The sequence below is a fragment of the Centrocercus urophasianus genome, unplaced genomic scaffold, assembly GCF_019232065.1.
Source record: "Centrocercus urophasianus isolate 14NV4802_14NV808 unplaced genomic scaffold, USGS_Curo_1.0 seq_11, whole genome shotgun sequence".
NCBI lineage: Eukaryota > Metazoa > Chordata > Aves > Galliformes > Phasianidae > Centrocercus > Centrocercus urophasianus.
The window spans coordinates 7952439-7973765 of NW_024884253.1; the positions used below are offsets into that span (position 1 = coordinate 7952439).

At 36.8% G+C, this 21327-nt stretch overlaps 1 protein-coding gene across 1 annotated transcript in view; it reads left to right on the forward strand.

Moving 5' to 3' along the window:
* The window catches only part of ADCY8 (adenylate cyclase 8), a 122981-nt gene extending 102752 nt beyond the window's left edge, over positions 1-20229 (forward strand). The window contains exons 12-18 of the mRNA XM_042839935.1: positions 589-761; positions 2962-3043; positions 6394-6552; positions 10212-10358; positions 16480-16572; positions 18534-18648; positions 19742-20229. Coding sequence (XP_042695869.1) covers positions 589-761; positions 2962-3043; positions 6394-6552; positions 10212-10358; positions 16480-16572; positions 18534-18648; positions 19742-20229 — 1257 coding nt within the window. The remainder of the gene's footprint in view (positions 1-588; positions 762-2961; positions 3044-6393; positions 6553-10211; positions 10359-16479; positions 16573-18533; positions 18649-19741) is intronic.
* Positions 20230-21327: the final 1098 nt, after the last annotated feature.

Genomic DNA, 21327 nt, shown 5'->3' on the forward strand with positions numbered 1-21327 from the left:
ATTTTTTATTGTTTTTGCCATTCAGGAAGGAGCTATGGAAATGCACTGTGCTCAGCTTACAGCTGAAATGTGAATAGACCTGATACGGTGAGACGTGACAAGACCCACATTTCATTAAAAGTCCAGACAAATTTTATTTCTTCATTAAAAATCATTAGGGAAAATGGAAGCCCTGACTCGCTAGTAATATCCTCATTCATCCCTAAAATCACTGACAAGAAAAGCCATTAGTAAATGGTTGACTAAACTAAGTCATTCAGCTTTCATTTCTATGAGCAGCAGATTTACCTGGATTTCTGTTCACTGCTAATTGTCTTGTACATTTTAAAATATTTTGAAAAACATCCAGCAATGATTCAATACACCAACTCAAAATAAAATTTTTATTTTTAATATTTTTAATTTTTAATTGAATTTTTAATTGAACATTAAATTATAGCAAGCACTTTAAGAAGATCTACCTGAGTACCAAATCTGAGACAAATCTTTTTTGACATTTCTGATCATTTGATCTTTTATATAGATACTTATTGAGTGAAAATATAATCCCTTATGACCAAAAATAATGACTGTTTCTTTTCTGTTCAGTATTTTGTCTTCACTGGTGTGCTGGCAATGGTGACCTGTGCAGTCTTTCTTCGTCTCAACTCCGTCCTGAAGCTGGCAGTGCTTCTCATCATGATTGCAATCTATGCTCTACTGACTGAGACCATTTATGCTTCACTTTTTCTGCAATATGACCACTTAAACCACAATGGAGAGTAAGTGTTCACAGCTTTCTTTAGGAACTGGTTATTATTATTAAAATTTTATGTATGTAAAATGGAATAATAATTAAAAAGAAAAAATAAAGGTCCAAGTGCTGCAAGACTCCATGTACTGGATAGCATCATAGTTAAAAATACAGTTAGTTGCAAGAGACACTGACTAGTCCAACAAGACATACTGTGACATTTTTTCTCAGATATTTTTATTTAAATGCTCATTTCACAAGAATATTAGATGTTGAGCAGAGATTATCTCTTCTGTCTTTCTTAGTCTGCCCATGTTTCATGTAGATCACTTTATTCAAGTCCTAGAAACTCCAGCAGTACTAACTGAAATGTATACCTCTTATTAGGCAAACAGGAGTGAACATCTGATTTTCAGGGGCAGGGTTTTACCTGTAGAAATGTCAAAAACTAAGACACGGCTCTCAGAGATCTAAGAAATATAGGGATGATAACGTTTTATAGGAGGCCACTTGAAGGACATTCTCCTCCTCCCAGGCATCCTTCCCAGAAGGAGTTGATGAGCCAATCACAAGACAGAGCTGTATCAAGTGCTAAATAATTCCAAACTTACAGCAGCAGTGATTTTGCTAGTTCAGAAAAACATGTTTTTATTATTTGATACTTTGTGTAAAAAGTGCATGCCAGAAAAATGACTACCTGAAGATTTGAAGAAACAAAAAGGATTTTCAATGCTAGTAGTTCTTATAATGATTACACGTTTAACACTGCAAGGGTCTGCACACATCTTTCCTTGCCAGCCTCCTACAGTACCAAGTTGCTAATGACTTGAGTTGCAATTCTTTTCCCTATACACATAGCATATTCATGACAGAGCCCCCAAAATATGACGGATTGCAGTAAGAAAGCAATATTTTGGCCAACAGCTTAAACTAGAAGTAGAAATCATGATCATTGTCTTTAATTTCTTTTCTCAAGTCAAATGTGGCAAAGTTTTCCCTTCTATGAAAATTTCAGAGAATTCAGAATAGTTTGTATTCTCCTTGGCAAGGAAAGTCTCCAGTGACTTTAGTGCAGAGGAGGAAGAAAGAGCCAGAGATATTCTTCCAAGCAGCCAGCAATTTATGAGGTAGGGAGCTCAGCTAAGATGCTCCATACTCAAAGCAAGGACTTGAGCTTCAACTTTAATGTTAGGGAGCACGAGCTTGAATGTTCTGTTTCCAGTAGTTTCACTGTTTTCTTAGCTACAGTAATTAATTTAATAAAAAGTATTTTACAACCCGATGTGAAAGTCATCTGTCTCTGCAATTACTACGCTACTATTATATCCAGTAACAAATATATGTAACTTCTACCTTTGAGTCTTCTGCCCTTAGAGTCGTTACAGAATGAAATCTTTGGGAGGCCATATTTCTCAGCTTCAAAATGGGAACACTTGAATTTGAAATTGCAGACAACAAAGATGTTTTATGCCTCTATAAAAAGATGTTTCACTCTGTACTGTTGACTCATCCCATAGTACTGCATTTCCTGATCGTAAATTCTTCATCAGGCCGCAGAGTCAGTTTGGTCAGATAACTCACAAACAAGTTTCCATTTGAATTAGTTTCCATCAAGGTCTGCTTTTTTCCACTCTAGTTTTTCTAACTTAGGATTTCTCCGACAAATATCACCTGATGCTGACCAAGAGACACCAGCTAATGTAATCTTTTTAGATGACAGCAAAACTTTTAATACTGTTCTCATAGTATCCTCCTGGACAAAATGTCCAGCATGCAGCTAAACTAAAACAGAACATGATGGTTGAATAATTTTTTCATGAGTCAGGCTCAAAACATCATAGTAAATAGGGTTAAAACAGGTTCAGGCCTGTCACTACTGGGTTATGGAGGACTCCATTTTAGAACTAGTTCTCTTTAATGTTTTAATCAATGACTTGTATGCAAGACATGAAAGTATATTAAGTAATTTTGTGTTGTCCACATTTATAGGATATATTAAGTAATTTTGTGGACAACACTTCACTGGGAGAGGCTGTTGACTGTCTCTCTGATAACACTCCTGTCCTCTTGAAATTATGCTTTTCTAAGTTAAATTCTCAAATAAAGAGCATTTTTTAAAGAAAAAGGAAAATTTCAGGCTGAATTACAGAATGAACTTTCTGCATAATTGCAACGAATACTGACGAATCAATAACGGTATTTTATTTTATTTTTCTTTATTTATCCAGAACAGACTTCCTGGGTACAAAGGAGGCATCTTTACTACTGATGGCAATGTTCCTTTTAGCTGTATTTTATCACGGTCAACAGGTAATGCAAACATTTGCCTTAACCATTCTCTATATCCATTGCAATTGCAGGATGTGACAATAATTACTTCCAGAATACCAACTGTCTTTTTATCCACATGAAAATATGACCTTTAACAATTTAATAAATCATATGCAGAATCTGAGTAAAGCCTACATCTTACACTGCCTGGCATTCTTAAAGAACATGTGCAGTATTGTATTCAGCAACAGACAAGTTATATTGCAGGTGTTAATATAGGTTTAAGGACCAAATGAGACCCCATTTATCTTAGATATTTGTACAATTCCAAGGGCATCTGTGCTTCAGTGCACTTGAGCAGGCATAAAACCAAAATGAAGAACAGAACTCAGTATGATCATAGGGGAAAAACATATTTGTAGAATGGGGGAAAAATTGAAGTTACAAAATATGAGCACCAGCATTGACTTCTTTGAGTAATGGACCGCTTTCACCTGGTCCTACATCATAACAAGGACTTTGATGTCTTAGTTCTTTAGAACTGATTTCCTTGAGAAGGAACTGAGGAACTGCTATTTCAAAATAATATTGAAACTAACCAATACATTGAGCAAAAGCCATTGAAAGCAGGATGCTTCCTCTGCAGTGCTTCTGTCTGGCAGCCACTATAGTGCTGTGTATCAAGCATGCTGACTTAAGGCAGTCTCTTTTCACATAGAGACAAAGAGGACCATTGCATTCAAGGAAGAAGCAGTGACAGTTCCCTTTAGACATGGTCTTGCATGTTCAGCTTGCTTAAATATTTTCTCTTGAAGAGGATTATGGTAATTAACACCAGCATTTGTAGGTCCTAATTTGAGTGAGGCAGTATTAGAAAGGTAAGACATTCTAAGCATAAGCAAAGATAAAGTTCAAAGGGTTAGAGAGTAAGTATACTTGCTCTGAAGTTATTTAGAAAGAAAACACTGAGTTAACATTACAGTAAACATTAGACAGAATCTGAGGAATGCTTGTTGAGATCACAAATGAGGGTAAATGTCTATATTTTACAAAACCTTATTGAGGATATTTGAGATTGTTCTCCAGCCCAGAGGCCTGTGAGCACAACACTGCCTTTTTCCACTCTATTAATCTTCCTTGCCTCGCAAAACAAGGTAGTTACACCCACACTGTACTTGGAAATGGCCCCTGATATGTGCTTCCTTCTGCATGTTCTCCCAAATGATTCATAGGAGCAGTCTATCAAGTTAAGAATATTCAACATTAGTGCCCAGAAGCACTTCTTAGAACTGTTTTATTTCCTATTACAGAGTTAATCTAAGGCAACCTGTTTAAGTACAAAGAAATAAGTAAAAATTCAGAGCACATTAAAAAAAATGTCTTCTGTCATCTGAACTGATGGAGAGCTCATTAACTCTGATAAAGCTGTCCTCCAGCACGGCTTCTCCCAAAGTGCAGAAGTATTATGAATTAGAATGACGTAAGTTATGTCTCATTCTACATGGTTTTACAAAAGGAAAAAAAAAAAAGAAAAGAAAAAAGAAAAAAAAAAAAAAAAAAGAGCTTATGGACACTTCATTTCTGAGCAGTTTGACAGTTCTCTACTCTTCTTTATCCAATGTAAAGTTAATTCCCGCCATGGAATTTTAAACTAGATACTAGATTCTTATCAAGAAAAAATTATGTGAGACTGTCTAATCAATGTCAGATTTTTCTTAAAAACTCACTTGTATTTCAGTCAAGACATAAAGATATTCTCTTGTGCTAAAACTGTAATTACATGGAATTTTGTAACTGATATACGATATCAAGCTAGATAGGTTAATTTCCTACTGGAAATTCAATTTTTAAATAAAATTTTTAGTGAGTAAAATATTTTTCAATATAAACTTGAGAAATAAAAGAGATATCGTGAACAATTTTGAGGCTAGAGTCATTCTATGCTAAAATGTGTTTATTTACTGCTTTGTCTTTTAATGAGTTAATTAGAACATAAAGCATCCCTTAGTATCTTATCAAAATACATTATCTCATATACTCCTTTCCACTGGAAATACATTTCCAGTGAAAACACACAACATAAGTAATCTATCATCTGAGTGCAATTGCTATGACTTCAAAAAAATAAAATAAAATAAAATAAAATAAAATAAAATAAAATAATAATAATAAAAAAAAACTTTTAATAATTGCAAAGGGAAAAAATGCCCACAGCACTCAGTCCCCCTCACACCCCGAAATCCTGTTCTCCAGGGCTGCTCTCACAAGATATGAACTTTTATGTTATTCACTGCTGACAAAAATGTGGATCCAATTGTCACTAGGGAATGCCCAAACCCACTTTTAGTCATTCCCATCGCTGCAGACTTGCCCTTTACTTCAGCTTGGCACATAAGTCATGTTCCAGCAACTTCCTTACTCTAGCAGCTTTTGACAAACAATTTGATATCTCTCCCAATTAGAAAAGCATTTATTTGCTGATGCAATGTGATCTTCTGCTGAGTGTATTATTATTATCTCCATCCAGAACATCTCAAGCCTCACAGATACGTTTTCTCTTTCAGCTTACAGCATGCAAGGATACATTTCCATCACTTCCAATAAGACTGTATCTTGTTAGCCCTGTCCAGGCTTTTTGCAAGCTAAAATAGCATCTGCCTTCAAATCTGAAATCTTTCTTCTAGTGCAGTGTACCAAAAGTTCTGGTAGTGTTGGTCTTGTCCATGAACATAGAACAGGGATGGAGTACTCAAGGGGGTACCAAACAGTGTATCTTTCACTCTAAAAGACAATAAACAAAGGCATTTCCCAACAGTAGAAATATCTCGAAGATATATCTTGAATATGCCGAAGACTTGAAAATCCTCCTTGAAAGTGTATGAATTGTTAATATTTAGTTTAGCTGAAAGATGCTAATCCTTGAGAAGCAAAATACCTAGCCCTGTTAAGACTTTGGAATCACATGCTATTTTCTTGTGAAATCCAACTCATCTGAAAACATATATGAAAAGCAGAACATATTTACTTCATACCAATATCTTTCAATATCTGATCTGTCTATTTCCATTATTTAATTTAATTTAATTTAATTTAAGTGTCAGAGAGGTGTTTAAAACGAAAATAACAGTAAAATTTTCTAGCCACTGACCATGGCAGCAACAAGACAAATGTTATTTGTCCCAGTATTTCTCTCAAACACTCAACATACACAGAACATGGAAATTCTCTTTTTTTCCTGTCAATGAAATCAAATTCTTTCTAAGTCAGAAAAGTTTCCAGCATTATTGAAGCACTTACATGGGAGGAGCAGATTTCCAGAATGACAATGTGATGAGTACTCATATTGTTGGGCTTTATTTTTGCCTTTCTCTCCTTCCTGAAAACTACAGCTTGAATACACAGCAAGGCTGGATTTTCTGTGGCGTGTTCAAGCAAAAGAAGAAATCAATGAAATGAAGGAGTTAAGGGAACACAATGAAAATATGCTACGGAATATCTTACCCAGTCATGTTGCACGTCACTTCTTGGAGAAGGATCGGGATAATGAAGTATGTATCAGTTTTATTCCTGATAATTTTATCTAATTAGTGGAACTAAAGCAGATACATTAGAGATTTATTTGTACACAATTCTTAGTAGGACTCAATACACAAATATTGCCCATTTTTGGTATCTAATCCATGTTAAAAAATAATAATAATAATAATAATTAAGGTCAAAGGAAATTATTATTCCCTGTGTTCTGCACTTCTAGTACCCATCTGGAGTGCTGTTTCCAGTTTTAGGTTTCCCAGAATGAGGCACACATATCTACTAAAGCAATCCAGCTTGAGGCCTCTATAATTAGGGCACCATAGCATACGAGGAGCGGCTGAGAGATTTGGGTTTAAAGGATGAAGGAGGATCTTATTGTTTCTTTCAACTGCTTTCAGTATTGCTGTAGAGAAGACAGAAACAGTATATTCTCAGATGAAGAAAAAGAGGCAATGGACACAGGTTGCTGCAAGAAAAATCCCTTTCAGCTGCAGGAAAAATTTTCCACCCAGGAAGTGGTCTAATTCTGCACCAGGGGATCACAGAGGATGTGAAATCTCCACCTTTGAAGTTATTCAAAGTCCATGAGAAGCTTGTCCCAAATGTACTTGCTTCTAATGGTATTCTTTATAAAGCCCTCCCAGCATACGAGTCTGGGAAAATAAAATATTCCTCAAAAAAAGATGTAAAAATCTAACAAAATAACTTTGCAGCTTTAAGATTGTCTAGTGTTGTACAGGTAATATTGCAGCTCTTTCAGCTAGTATGCAAGTAACCTGTTCAACAGGCATCAACAGACTCCAGCCTCCCTGCATCTCCAGACTGAAGAGAGTATTTTTGCCATTTCATACCGTGTCCCTTTTGTGCAGTTTATAGAGTATCCATTTTGGAAACATAACTGTGGCTGTTTTCCTAAAGAATGTTTGCAGTACACACAAAAAAGCTTTGTAAGTTCAAGATATGACTAAAGTCAGTCAGATGGAGGAAAACTCAGTAAAATATTCTGCTGATGATGGAGTCTATGAATATTCTTAATGCTGTATTTGGAGAGGGGATGCTGATGCGATATAAGAAAAACCAGCATTTGTTTGGGGAAGGTGCAGTAAGGCACTTAGTCCTTATCTGAAACAAGGCAAATGTATATTATAACATATGTGAATAAAAGCTGTTCTATGATAAAATTTTAGAATTGCATTTTATAATGAAGACATGACAAATACTTCAAGATTCAAGTTGCCAACAGTGACATATCGATTAACTATGCAGTGAAACAGATTCAAGGCTCCCTTTTTCTGCTTCTACAGTTTGAAAATGATAATGTAAGCAGCCAAATTAGACTACTCATCACTGTGTATCTGAAGATGTGATTTCAAATAGCACCTAGGGGAAGATGACATAGTTAGGAGCTACAAGGAAAGGCACTTTAGAAATCAGCCTTTTGAGGAATTTTGCAGCCTGTGGATATTAAATTCCCATAAAACACTGCTTTGCAGAAGAGAAAATGTATGTGTGAAAACAACCAGGTTAGAACACTTTGATTCAAGTGGAGCCAATACCATTAGCAAACATGAGGGTGTTGCGTCATGTCTGCAGTATGTATTTTCGGGGAATATGTCTGCTTTTATACATCTTTTCATGTAAGCTCATATGCATGATAATATTCAAAAGCAAACATGCCCCGTGCATCATGCTGATGTTTCAAGTATTTGCTACCAAATTCAGAGTCATCATTTTTTGTTTTTGTAAGGTGACTTCCCACTGATTTACTGATTTATGTGTGAGTGTACTGGCTGTAGCATCTAACAGATCTCAGTACAATCAATCCTACAGTTCAATTCTGACTATTAAGTTAATTTCTGCTCTCAAATATATGTTCCCAAATGTGTACTGTAAGCATTTTCTCATGGATAGATTATTTCAGTTTTGATGTTTCTTACCAAAAATAGAAAAACTGGGAAGCTGAAGACTCAGTCTGTTTTCTGTCTTCAAAATCTGAGCATAGTGTAAGTCTCTCAGCAAGTATTCTTCAAGTGCATATGTCTTTTTTTTCTTTCTTGTAAGCCTCAAAAAACTAGTCTGTGTATTAATTTCTGCTAAAGGAAAAAGATTAGTCAGGTTACCATGCTCTTCAGTGGAGGAAAGAATAAGGGCAGGAGGGGAACCAATCATTTTTTCAGAATTAAAATCTGGCAGTGAAAAGGGGATCTACAAGCCAGTGTCTGTCATGTCTGTTCCTGGGAAGGTCACGGAGCAGATCCTCCTGAAGGAGACATTAAGACATGTGGAAGATGTGGAGGAGACCTGAGACAACCAGCATAGCTTTACCAACAGCAGATCATGTTGGACTAATCTGGTTGCCTTCTATGATGGAATGATGACAACAGTGGACAAAGGAAAGGCAACTGATGCCATCTAAAGGGACTTGTGCAAGGCCTTTGACATGGTCCTGCACCACATCCTTATCTGTAAATTGGAAAGATATGAATTTGAGGGCTGGGTTATTAAGCGGATAAAAATTTGGTTAAATGGTCATAGCCATAGAGATGTTGTCAAGGGCTCTATGTTCAGGTGGATGCTGGTTGTGAGTGGTGTCCCCTAGGGATCTCTTTTGGGACCAGTACTCTTCATCATCTTTTTCAGTGACATAGACAGTGCGATCAAATGTACACACAGCAAGTTCGCTGATGACTCCAAGCTGAGTGGTTCAGTTAACACAGTGGAAGGGAAGGACACCATTCAGAGGGACATGGACATGCTCAAAAAGTGGGCACATAAGAATCTGTTGAGGTTTAATGAGGCCAACTGCAAGGTGTAGCACTTGGGTCGAGGTAATCCCAGATTTCAGTTCAGACTGGGAGAAGAACTCACTGAGACCAGCCCTCCAGAGAAGGACCTGGGGGTGCTGTTGGACAAAAAGCTGGCCATGAGCCAGCAGTGTGCACTTGCAGCCCAGAAGGCCAATGGTATCCTGGGCTGCATCAAAAGACAAGTAGTCAGCAGGGAGAGAGGGGTGACTGTTTTGAACTACTCTGCACTTGTGAGGCCCCATCTAGGGTATTGTGTCCCAGTACAGGAAGGATGTGAAGCTGTTGAAACAGGCCCAGAGAGGGGGCCATGAAGATGTTCAAAGAGCTAGAGGATCTCTCCTATGAAGAAATGTTGAAGGAGTTGAACATACTTATCTCATGGGGAGATTTAGGTTAGATGGTAGGAAGAAATTTTTTACTCAGATTGTGGTGAGGTGCTGGAACAAGTTACCCAGAGAGTTGTGGATGTCCCACCTCTGGAACCATTAAAGGCCAGTTTGGATGGGGCCCTGAGAAGCCTGACCTGATGGCTGGCAACCATGTCAGGAGAACAGAAACTAGATGATCTTTAAGGTCTCCTTCCAAACTAAGCCATTTTATGATTCTATGATTTTTTGCTGGTGTAGCACCGGACTCAAGAGGAGAATTTAGAGTAAAGAGCAAAACCTGCATAAAATCCAATATAAAAATATGAGAGCCGTCAGCCTCCTCCTGTTGAACCTTCCTAATCACACAACATCTTAGTGCTAAATTCCGATATTAAGGTATATGCATGGAAGAAGTAAGCTGTGGATGCTAAGCACAGCGAATGATTTTCTCATTCCTGTCTTTTCACTCCAACTTGGTTTTCTTCACTGTTCTTTTAGGAATTGTATTCACAGTCTTATGATGCTGTTGGTGTGATGTTTGCTTCTATTCCTGGATTTGCTGACTTCTATTCCCAGACAGAGATGAATAACCAAGGAGTAGAATGTCTACGCTTGCTGAATGAAATCATTGCAGACTTTGATGAGGTAAGACCAACAATTTATCTGATAGTGCTTGAATGGTAAGTTCTCAAACATCAAATCAGTCAACATAAATCATCAAATTTTCAATTTCTTTCAAATAATTCTCTAGGGTTTCTAGTTTTTTGTTGTTGTTGCTGTTGTTGTTTGTTTTTTTTGTGTGTTTTTTTTTTTTTTTTTTTTTGGCTGGTTGTTACTCCAATTACTACTACAGTTGTCTACTTTGCTTTTTGATTTAGACTTGCCAAACTTTGGTCTAAATAACCTAGTGGGAGAGAGACTAAAAGCAATAGTTACTCAAATATGTGCATATATAATAAAAAACACAACCTGCTCCAGTGTATCTAGTGGTAGAACATGCCTATATCCTGCAGAAGAAAGGGTAAAGATATCTGGGAAATAGTGATCCAAGTCTAAATTGGTAAAGGTATTATTTTGAAGCCAGTGAGTGAGTCAGATAAGTACAGAATCAAACACTGAGTTAAGAACAAAAGAGATGGCATTTTTACCAATGTCACTTCTCTGGTGAGATATATAATAGAGATGTTAAGCTGCTTGCTTTGCTAAGGAATTCAGAGTTGGAGGAGAAAAATTGGAAATGACATTAAAAATAAAGATTTTATTTAAATATCCTGTCCATCATGAAGGTAAACAATGTTAATATCAGAAAGAGAGCTGAGGAATCATAGAATCATAAAATCATAGAATGGCTTAGGATGAAAGAAACCTTAAAGATCATAGAATTATACAATGGCTGGGGTTCAGAAGGGACCTTTAAGATCATCTTGTTCCAAAACCTCCACTATAGGCAAAGACCTCCTACCAGACCACGTTTCTCAAAGCCCAATTCAGCCTGACCTTGAATGCCTGCATAGAGGGGATATCCACAACCTGTGTGGGCAGCCTGTTCCAGTGTCACTAAACTAAACTGAAAAGGAGAAAGCACCTGGATAGCAAGAAATATTTGAGAAACAGTAACAAAAATATCCTAGGATGTTCTGTTTTATCTCTATTTATCACAAAAATGTTTTTAATTCCTTTCTGCATGTAGATAGAGTACCAAATGGGGCAATGAAGGTTGTTTTGTAGGGTTAATTTTAAGACACACTTCAAGAAAGCAGAAGGAATTAGTTTTTTCCCTAAAATGAGCTTTGATCTGGATTTCACATCCCACATGAGTTATGTAACCATGGCGTAATTTTCAAAATCAGGGAAAAAATCTACTTAGGTTGTGCTTTGGAAAAGGGAGAACACTTTCACCCTTTGTTTTTTTTTTATTTTTTTGGTTCTCAACTCAAAAGACACTATCAGAGTACAGTTGATTGAGACTGAACTTTTGAGAGAAAACAAGAGCAGATGCTTAGTTTTGGAATATGAATTGCGGATCAGGATTTTGTCTATTGATAAAGTATGCAGAATTTTTTCTCAGCATCATTAGTGATAGGATAAGGGGAAATGGTTTTAAACTGAGACAGGGGAGGTTTAGGTTAGATATTAGGAGGACGTTCTTCTCACAGAGGGTGGTGAGGCACTGGAACAGGTTGCCCAAGGAGGCTGTGGATGCCCCATCCCTGGAGGCATTCAAGGCCAGGCTGGATGTGGTTCTGCGGAGCCTGGTCTGGTGGTTGGCAACTCTTCACATAGCAGGGGTGTTGAAACTAGATGGCCATTGTGGTCCTTTTCAACCCAGGCCATTCTATGATTCTATGATTCTATGATGAACGAATTTTAGATCTCTTCAGGGACTACAGTTCAATGAAAATTTGAGATTTAGTGTCTTTTTTCTCCTTTTTTTTTTTTGTTGTACCTCAGTTCTACTTTAGCCACCTGTCTCTCCTTGAGGATCTAGCCTAAGCTTTTTGTTTTATTTTGTGTTGATTAGTTTTGCTTTGAAGAACAGGTATATCCAAGGGCTTCAGAGAAAGTTGCTGAAGAGCAAGATAAAAGTGGAAGGTAAAACGCTGAGAAAAATAGATTAATATTTTTTATTATTGTTATTCAGTTCTGGGAAGCTACTATGTAAGGCCTCTCAGAGGTTTTGAAAAATTTATTTTACCTTAATTCTATAGTTGTCTTCATTTTATGAGTGGAAGGCAAAGGTACAAAGGAATAACTGGCTTTCCTACGTTTTTCAGAAAACAAAGGTACGCGAATCAAGCCAGAAAATAGAAACTAATTATGAACCCAGTTTAGGGGCTGAACTACACCTTTATTCTTCCTTATTCTGGGGCTCCTCATGAGAAGAGTTCATAGAGTGCTAGCTCATGAAAACTGGATGAGGATCAAGTGTACCAAACTGTGAGACACAATGAAATTGAGGGTTTATTTTACAAATGAACAGTTACTAAAATTGCCAGTGGGGAATATAAGAATTCACAGATGCAATGCATCCTTGTGCATTTCAGTAGAAAACTAAACTCCTATTCTACAGGTAGAACTCTGGCTCCTCCTAAGCTTCTGCTCTGTTTTCCCTATAGGTATAAATACTGCATTCTCATTTCTGAGATCTTGAACAGCTGTCAGCATGCTCTGATTAATAGTTTTGTTTTTCTTTCCAGATCTCATTAAAATGATTATGGCTCAAACTTAATGCAAAGCGTATTGCTATGAATTAATTTTAGATATCTCGTCATGCACTTTCATGTAATTTTCACAGCAGAATTTCATTGCTGCTGAGGTGATTATTGAAGACAAGGTTTTCATCAAAAGCTCTAACATGATAATCATTCAGGTCCCTGACACCTGTTCTGTAGCTAATAAAGGACCTAATTAGGAACTGTATTATGTCCCAGACATGTTTAGTTGAATAGATATGTTCTTAGTATGGGTAGTAAATTAAATTGTGTGCTCTCCTGATGACTGCTAATCTACCTCCAGCATGGTTACACCATCAGTTTTCTTTGTCTAAGCAATCTGAAAGGTGATATGTAGGACATATCTGACATGGTCTGAGACAAACACGTGAGATTGGCAGCTCTCATGCTTCACTATCAGAAAACTTATACTATCCTGAAGCATGCAGTTGAAAGTTTTAACAGAAAGCATGCTCTAAATGACACTAGACTTTTATATTTAGATAACTGAATTAAGTTCCTAATTCCAAGTGAGATTCTATGAGGTACTATGAATCCCCATGTTTCCTTATACAGGTTACAGTCCTAGGGATATTATCTTCATCTAGTTGGAACTCAATTACAGTGAAGGCCCCTTCCAAATTAGGCCATTCTATGATTCCATGATTCTAAGATGGTTCTGAATGAAAGCAGCAGTAAAAATCTAAATTGTCCTGATTTGGAAAATGTGATGGGGACAGATGGGGGCAGAAAGGGATGTGCTGGGTTCTGGACTGAAAAAAAAAGATCTTTCTTTATTTGTTGTATAGCATCACTACAGAATACAGTTATACAAAATTTCTTATTTATACATCAGGCCCAGAGCTACTGAAAGGAACACATCATATATCAATACAAAAAAACATGAACACTGCAAATCTACTTTTGTACTTTTAAATGACACATAACAGGGCAAAACTCCCTGATTAGACATACTGTACCAAAAAAATAATACTGGAATGTTTTTTTCCTGAAGATTATGAGTATTTTTTTTTCTAAAATGTAATATTCTTTCTAGCCATTTTAATCTAGCATTTATGTATCTTAGCTACAGTACAATTGGGATTTGTGCTTTAATAAGAGTTTTCTACTTCATGGACTCTTTTTCCCCCTTAATCCTTTACCCTGCAGTGATTTACATGGTGCTTATAACAAGGGATGCTAATACACAATGTTGTCACAAATACAGGTTTCAGCACCATGCAGGATTCTGCTTTCAGAATGCACTGATCACATTGCAGTTATGCGGGATGCACTGAAATGTTCTCTGCTTTACTACCTCATACGTGCATATGCCACAGGGTCTGACCCCTGTGTAGTTCAACTGTACACGAATTGAAGCATCAAGCTATTCATTTCTTTTCAGATTTCAATCACATTGTAGCATTTGAAAATATTTCCTAATCTTTCTTAGTAAATTGGTAAATTCATGAGCCTATTTAAAGTGTGCAATAAATAGCAGTGGAAAGTGTTGCAACAAATAGAGTGGGAATATTTTTCCTCAAAATCAATATTCACCATCCTGTCATACTTGGACGAAAGTAGTGGGTAAATAAACCACTATCTGAAAAAGGCAATAAGCTATTTAACAGACAGAATGAAGCAGGAAAAAATAGAGATTTGGAAACAATAATGAATGAGAAGGAGATAACTTGAGATTATTTCTTCAAAATTGCCTGATAGCCAATAGGTTTTCTAATTCTTAAAAAGAATAATTTTTAAATATTTATCATACAAGCCATATTATTGTGCTCTTTGGTATTGTTTCTAGCAACCATATGGAAATGAAAACTGTTTTTATCCAAGACCATTTCTCCCCTACACACCTGCCGCTTCCAGAATCAGAGTACTAAGAAGCAGTCTTTTTTTTAAGGGAGCAGCTAAATGAACTGTCCTTGTGGGAGAGAAATACAGATGATAGGCTTTCCTGGCAGTCTGAAGAAAATGAGAAATGTGTCAAATTTTTGGACTTTCCTAAGTTGGAAGAGAGCCATTAACCATATGGCTTTGTGTCCCCTGCGCAATGCTGCGCAGCCTCCCTTTGGAGACAGATGGTGCCATATCTGCACATGAACAGCAGAGCTTCCAACACCCCGATGCTCTGGCTGACTTACAGTGTGGTTAGTTCAATGGCCAGGGATATTTCATGTTATTCCCTTGGTATGTTTTTCCCTTTGAACAAAATACTGTTAGTTTTTAATTGAAAGGAAACTCAAATCCACAGAGTGGAAAAGGAATGTGTGATAGCGTATGATAAAAGTGGGGAAGCTTCATTAACTTTTTGCCTGACCACAGCAGGAATTTTTTCATTTAAATCTCAACTATGTTGAACCTTTAGTACTAAAAGTTTTAAATTAATTGCCTGTGAACAGGTTTTAGGTGGGGATATTTTTGAGGGGGGAAAGGAGATGGTCATTCAGGACTGGCAAACCACATTGATGCCTGAATTTATTAGGTATCACACTCCCTATCTTGAAGTGTTCCAGGGTATTACCTTCACTAACACACATCTGTAAAGCCTGTGATGAGGTGATATGTGCCCACATCCCATATAAAATGCTGTCAATGGTTGAGTTCAGAACACAAAGTCAGATTTTCTCAAGGAATGAGACTCTAGCTCTAAGCCAAAATTTAATGCAAAATTCTACGTTAAACAGTGAATATCGGCTTGGAGTAGGGACCAAATTGTCATTTCCACACCACTCACTGATCTAGTCACTAGCCTAAATTTATTATTCCTCTTGCAGATTCCCAATCTGATAAGATTTTGTTATGCCTACTTAGCATAGATACTGGTGCTTAACAATATGTATTGGTCTCCTGCAATTCTTGCAGAAGGTGTAAATAGTTAACAAAAGCATAGACTGACTGATCAATGACTGTACCAGTGTCAAAAATAGTAGTAAGAAGAAACATGACAAGCAGGAGGACTTGATCTACAAAAGTGCTCTGGAGGCATTGATATCTGTACATTGAATGTGTATGATGGTTCAATGAATAAGTGGATTGAATTACCTCCCATACTGGCCTAATCAACAGAAATGTTTCCACAAGAGCACTAAACTTAACCACACTGAATTCCTCCCAGAGAGATCTTGGGATATTTTGAAGTGATCAAGTGTTCTTATATTCATATACACATATACCAGAATATACACAAACTCAGACCATTTGTCTCGGTTAATTTTCCATGATTATGTCTCAGCATTCGCAGGGATCATCTTCATTTAAGCTGGAATATGCATGTTTTATATTATCTATTCTAAAATATGCCAAATGTCTTTAAAGAGCTTGAGTGCGTTCTGTTAGTAGATGATGTTACAAGGAGCCAGTGCTCAGTGTTTCCCAGAACCTAGAATGAATACTGTACAATAACTAGAACTCTATTGTTCTATGACTACAAATTGCAAGAACGAAGACTAATTTCTATATCCATACAATCATTTTATGTTAAAAGTGACAGTAATAATAGCTTATATTTGTTTATTTTTATTATTTTTTAATATTCTTATTAGCTACTAGGTGAAGAGAGATTCCAGGATATTGAAAAAATTAAAACAATCGGTAGCACATACATGGCTGTGTCAGGATTATCACCTGAAAAACAGGTAAGAGAAGAGTCTACTCTATAACTCTAAACTTCTGATGTGATTATATTAACAATTAGTGAATGATGAAAATAATAATGAATTAAAAATCAATGTTCATAGTGCTATATTTGCTCAAAGAAAACAGACATTTGGGCTTCTGGCAGAAACAGTTGCAGTTCTTGATGAACTGAAATGCCATTTGTTCTCTGAACAAGAACCATATGGATTCTTTCTTCAAATTTAAGTTTGTTAGAGAGAAAAAAATCTCCCTTCAATCACACTGATGGGAAAATAGAGCAGCATACTTATGCAAGTGCAAGGTCACATTTAAACATCTATTGCAATGATGTAGCTGTTTGTTTTTAAGCAGGATGATAAACTGTACGTCAGAACAAAGCAGACATGTCAGTTCAAATAAAGAACTTCACAAAACCAGAAGTTTGCACATTGCTCTCACTATCAGAATTGGAAACAAAACTAAGGGAAAAATCATAGAACCATAGAATGTTTCATATTGGATGGAAAATTAAAGACCATCCAGTTTCACCCCCTTTCCATAGGCTGGTTGCCACTCACCAGATCAGGCTGCCCAGGGTCCCATCCAACCTGGTCTTGAACACTTCCAGGGATGGGACTTCCACAGTTTCCATGGGCAGCCTCTGCCAGTGCCTTACCACACTCCAACTAAAGAATCCTAATCTGAACATAAAATAAGCCAGATCACAATTGCACTCAAGAGTATTCCTGAAAACGGGGTCTCCAGAGGAATAAGATGAAGTTCTAGAATACTTCCAGTGAGAAGCTGACTGTTGCCAAGATATGTCTTGCTTGGCAACCAGTGCTGGATTATGAGGAAGAGCACCACAAGAATGTGCTGCCCCAGATCAACAGGAGCATAGGAATCAGATTTGCCCACACTGATTGCAGCAACCAGGAAAGCAGCATCCAGAGCTTTATAATCTAAAAAAAAAATTTATTGTTTGTTTATATTATAAAGCAAGTAGAGTTTAGCTAAAACATGCAGAGTAACAAGTAAGGCTGATAGATAGAAATCCATAAAACTAGGCATGCATGATATTTTTTTAGTTTGTTCCATCTTCAATTGCTTCTCTGCAGAGATGAGCAAAGAAGTGAACATCAGAAACATAAGAGGTTGCTGCTACAGACCTCCTAACCAATTCTTTTTACTCTTAATATGGATAAAAATTCAAAGAAAATTTTTACTGCACTTTCAACAGTGATTAATCAATCTTTTGTAAAACTGTAGTAGTCTAATGAAATTTGTACATATGTTTAAAATACACTTCTTTTCATACATGTGTATGTATATACATATATGTATATACGTGTATGTATCATTGCATCAACATCAAAGAGGTGAGGGTTGCTGAGAGAGGATGGCATATTCTGAACTGAAAGAAGCTGAGGACAACAAATGAGCACGGTGTGAACAGAAAAGGTTGATGCAAGGGAGATTGTTATGATCAGATTTAAAAACCAAGGGTGGTTAAAATGGCAGAGTTGCACTGCATGATGTCAGATGGTGCTTCATATGTAATGCTTCATACTTATGGATTGGAAATTTGTTTAATAAAAGAATTACTTGGCTTCAGAATAGATAAGGTGATATCATAACATTATTAGGCTAGTCCCAATCCTCTCCATATTTCATCAGTCTTAGATTTCATATGCATTGTTAATTCCTGTGATTTTCGTTCTGATTTTTGATAGGAAATGAATTTCTTTGGTGTTTCAGAGTGAGATTGTCCATCTAAGCATGGAAGCATTGTTATATAAGTGGAAAACATTACTTTACCATTAATAATATCAACCTCCTCTTGATCTGGCATAGTTAAACTATTCATTTTGGATTCCAGATCTGTAAGATCTGTACTTGTTACTTGGTAGGGGTGGATGGGAGCTGTTCTACAGGGAAATGCAAAACATTTCTAACATATTGTTTTTTAATGACTGCCCAGCAATGTGAAGACAAATGGGGGCATTTGTGTGCTCTAGCTGACTTCTCCATAGCACTGAATGAAAGCATACAGGAGATCAACAAGCATTCATTTAACAACTTCGAGCTCCGTATTGGTAAGCATTATTCAAGCATGAGAATTAAAATGTGTTTTAAGTTAAAATAGCGAATAGCAGCTCACTCTAAACTCTGTGTGCAGTACTTATGGCTTTGGAGAAAAACTGAGTTCTGATTCCGACCTGATCTGTCCCAGTGGCAGCACCTCTAATCTGCTGTGAATGGATGAAATATGATGGGTTATGACAATATTACCTCAATGTATGGGACGTAGCAGGAACAAAACTGATGACATCTTACGTTGTCTAGATCAATAGACAAAACCAGAAAGCACCCAGAAAAACAAGACAGGCTTAGCATAAAAGAAAACAGAAGTATATTCATCAATCACAGCATAGAGGGTTTTGGCATCACTATCTGTGCTATTTCAGAGTGTATCCTCATAGTTTAGAAAGATGGATAACTTTCAGGGAATACCCATCTGTGTCCAGTAAACGTGGATCACTTGCAAAGAATTTATCGTGCATGAATGCAGAAATATTTGAAGATCATTCAATAACCAATCTATAAAAAAATAAATAAATAAATTAAAAAAAATAATAAAAACTTTGCATGACCTTTCTTCAAAGTTGTTTTTCACTACCACTAAATTTATTTTTTAAATTCTATCATATGTAAAAAATTATTCTCTTCTCTTTGATTGTTTGCCTTGAATTTTTGCAAGTTTCATAAAATATAGTATTACAGTAACTTCATAGAAATACATGAATATTTTCATTTCATAGAACATAAGAATATCATTTCTTCACTGCATAGCACTGTTAGGGCTGCCTTCAAGAAGTGCAGATTTTTCCTACTGCTTAAGAAATAGTTTGCAAAAACATTGGCAATAGTGTGCAGAATACAGACGATATATAAGTACTGCAATTCCACTTGGGCAACCTGTAAAATAGCTTTGAGGATATAGCTTTTCATGTTTTTATCTTTCCCGGACTTATTTCTTTCTTTATATGTGTACTTTTTCCTTAAGCTTAATGATAAGTGTATCTGACGTAGTTTTCAGCTGATTTTCAAGTGTAAATATGGTTTTCAGTTATTCTTGCTTACCTGGCTGCTGCTTCTCTATTTTATTTACTTATTTGTTTTTAATAGGAATTAGTCATGGCTCTGTTGTAGCAGGAGTTATCGGTGCCAAGAAACCACAGTATGATATCTGGGGCAAAACAGTTAATTTAGCAAGTCGAATGGACAGCACAGGAGTTAGTGACAGAATACAAGTGCCTGAAGAAACATATCTGATCCTGAAGGACCGAGGATTTGCCTTCGACTACCGAGGAGAGATTTATGTCAAAGGCATCAGTGAACAGGAAGGAAAAATCAAAACATATTTTCTTCTAGGAAGAGTTCAACCAAATCCTTTAATCTTACAACCAAGAAAACTGACCGGACAGTATTCGTTAGCAGCTGTTGTACTAGGACTTGTACAGTCTCTTAACAGGCAAAAACAGAAGCAAATCCTTAATGAGAACAATAACTCTGGAATCATAAAGGGACATTATAACCGCAGGACTTTGCTCACTCCCGGTGGATCTGAGGCAGCAGCTCAGGCTGAGGGTGCGGACAAAACTGAATTGCCATAATCAACATTTTGTTTGTGTTCTTTTTTTTGTATTTCTTTTATATATAAAAATAAATATACAAATAAAAAGGGTTTAATTTTTTTTAGAATAAGTGTGATTATTTTCTGGTGTTACGTTTCTATGAGATTCCAGTTTCTCTATTTTAATGAATGGTGTCAGCAACTCTCTCCACACCTGACTGTCCAACCATAGGGGCAATAAGCATTCTGCTGCACCAGTTACTCACAAAGAGGGTCGAGAATAAACTTCCTAAAAGGAGGAACATAAATTGTGTGGGCAGTATATCACATGGAATAGAAGTAAAGTCAGAAGAAGATTGGGTAGACATTTCTCACTTCTGGTTGTATTCAAGGAGTACGATGCCCATCTAAGCTAGTTTTCTGGTCTCCATAACAACCAGGGAAAAGCTAGTCAGTACAGGCAATGGATTTTAATGTGTGTTATCTGTCCAGATGAGAAGATGTGAGAGATAAGAGAGAGTGTTTTTAGCTAAGCCCACAGATTCCATTGAGTAACTGGTTATGGGATGTTAAAAGAACCTCGAGTGTCTTGCCTAAACATAGGTGTATGCAGATATCTTACATGTCATTCATTACCCATCTGAGTGCTATCTAGTGCCTGCTCCAGGAGGTCAAGGCTCTCCTCTAGGCACTATCTGTCAGTTCCATTTGGAGAGCTCAAATGTACTAAGATATCTTCAATGGCTCAAGGAACCTATGAATGAATGACAGAACTCCACCTTGGATGGCTTGTCTGGAGTCTATTTTCCTGCTGAAGAATTAACCATGTTCTCTGGAGTCACTTTCCAGAGCTGAGCTCTTTACCCCTTCTTCCAGTTACATTTTTGCCAGAAGAAGGGCTTTTTCAGGCTGTAAAATGAGTATGTGTAGAAGCACCACAGGAGGCAAAGCTCAACTCCCACTCAAGTACCACAGGAAAAAGAGAAAGTTTACCCCACTGCAGCAACTCTAGAGAGGTTAACCACAACTGAGGTTAACCCAAATTATTTTTGTGACAGAACAGAGACAGTCCTGCTGCGATGCAACACTGGCACACCTACCTACCTGCTACAAATCTTACATCAAGGATGATGCCATT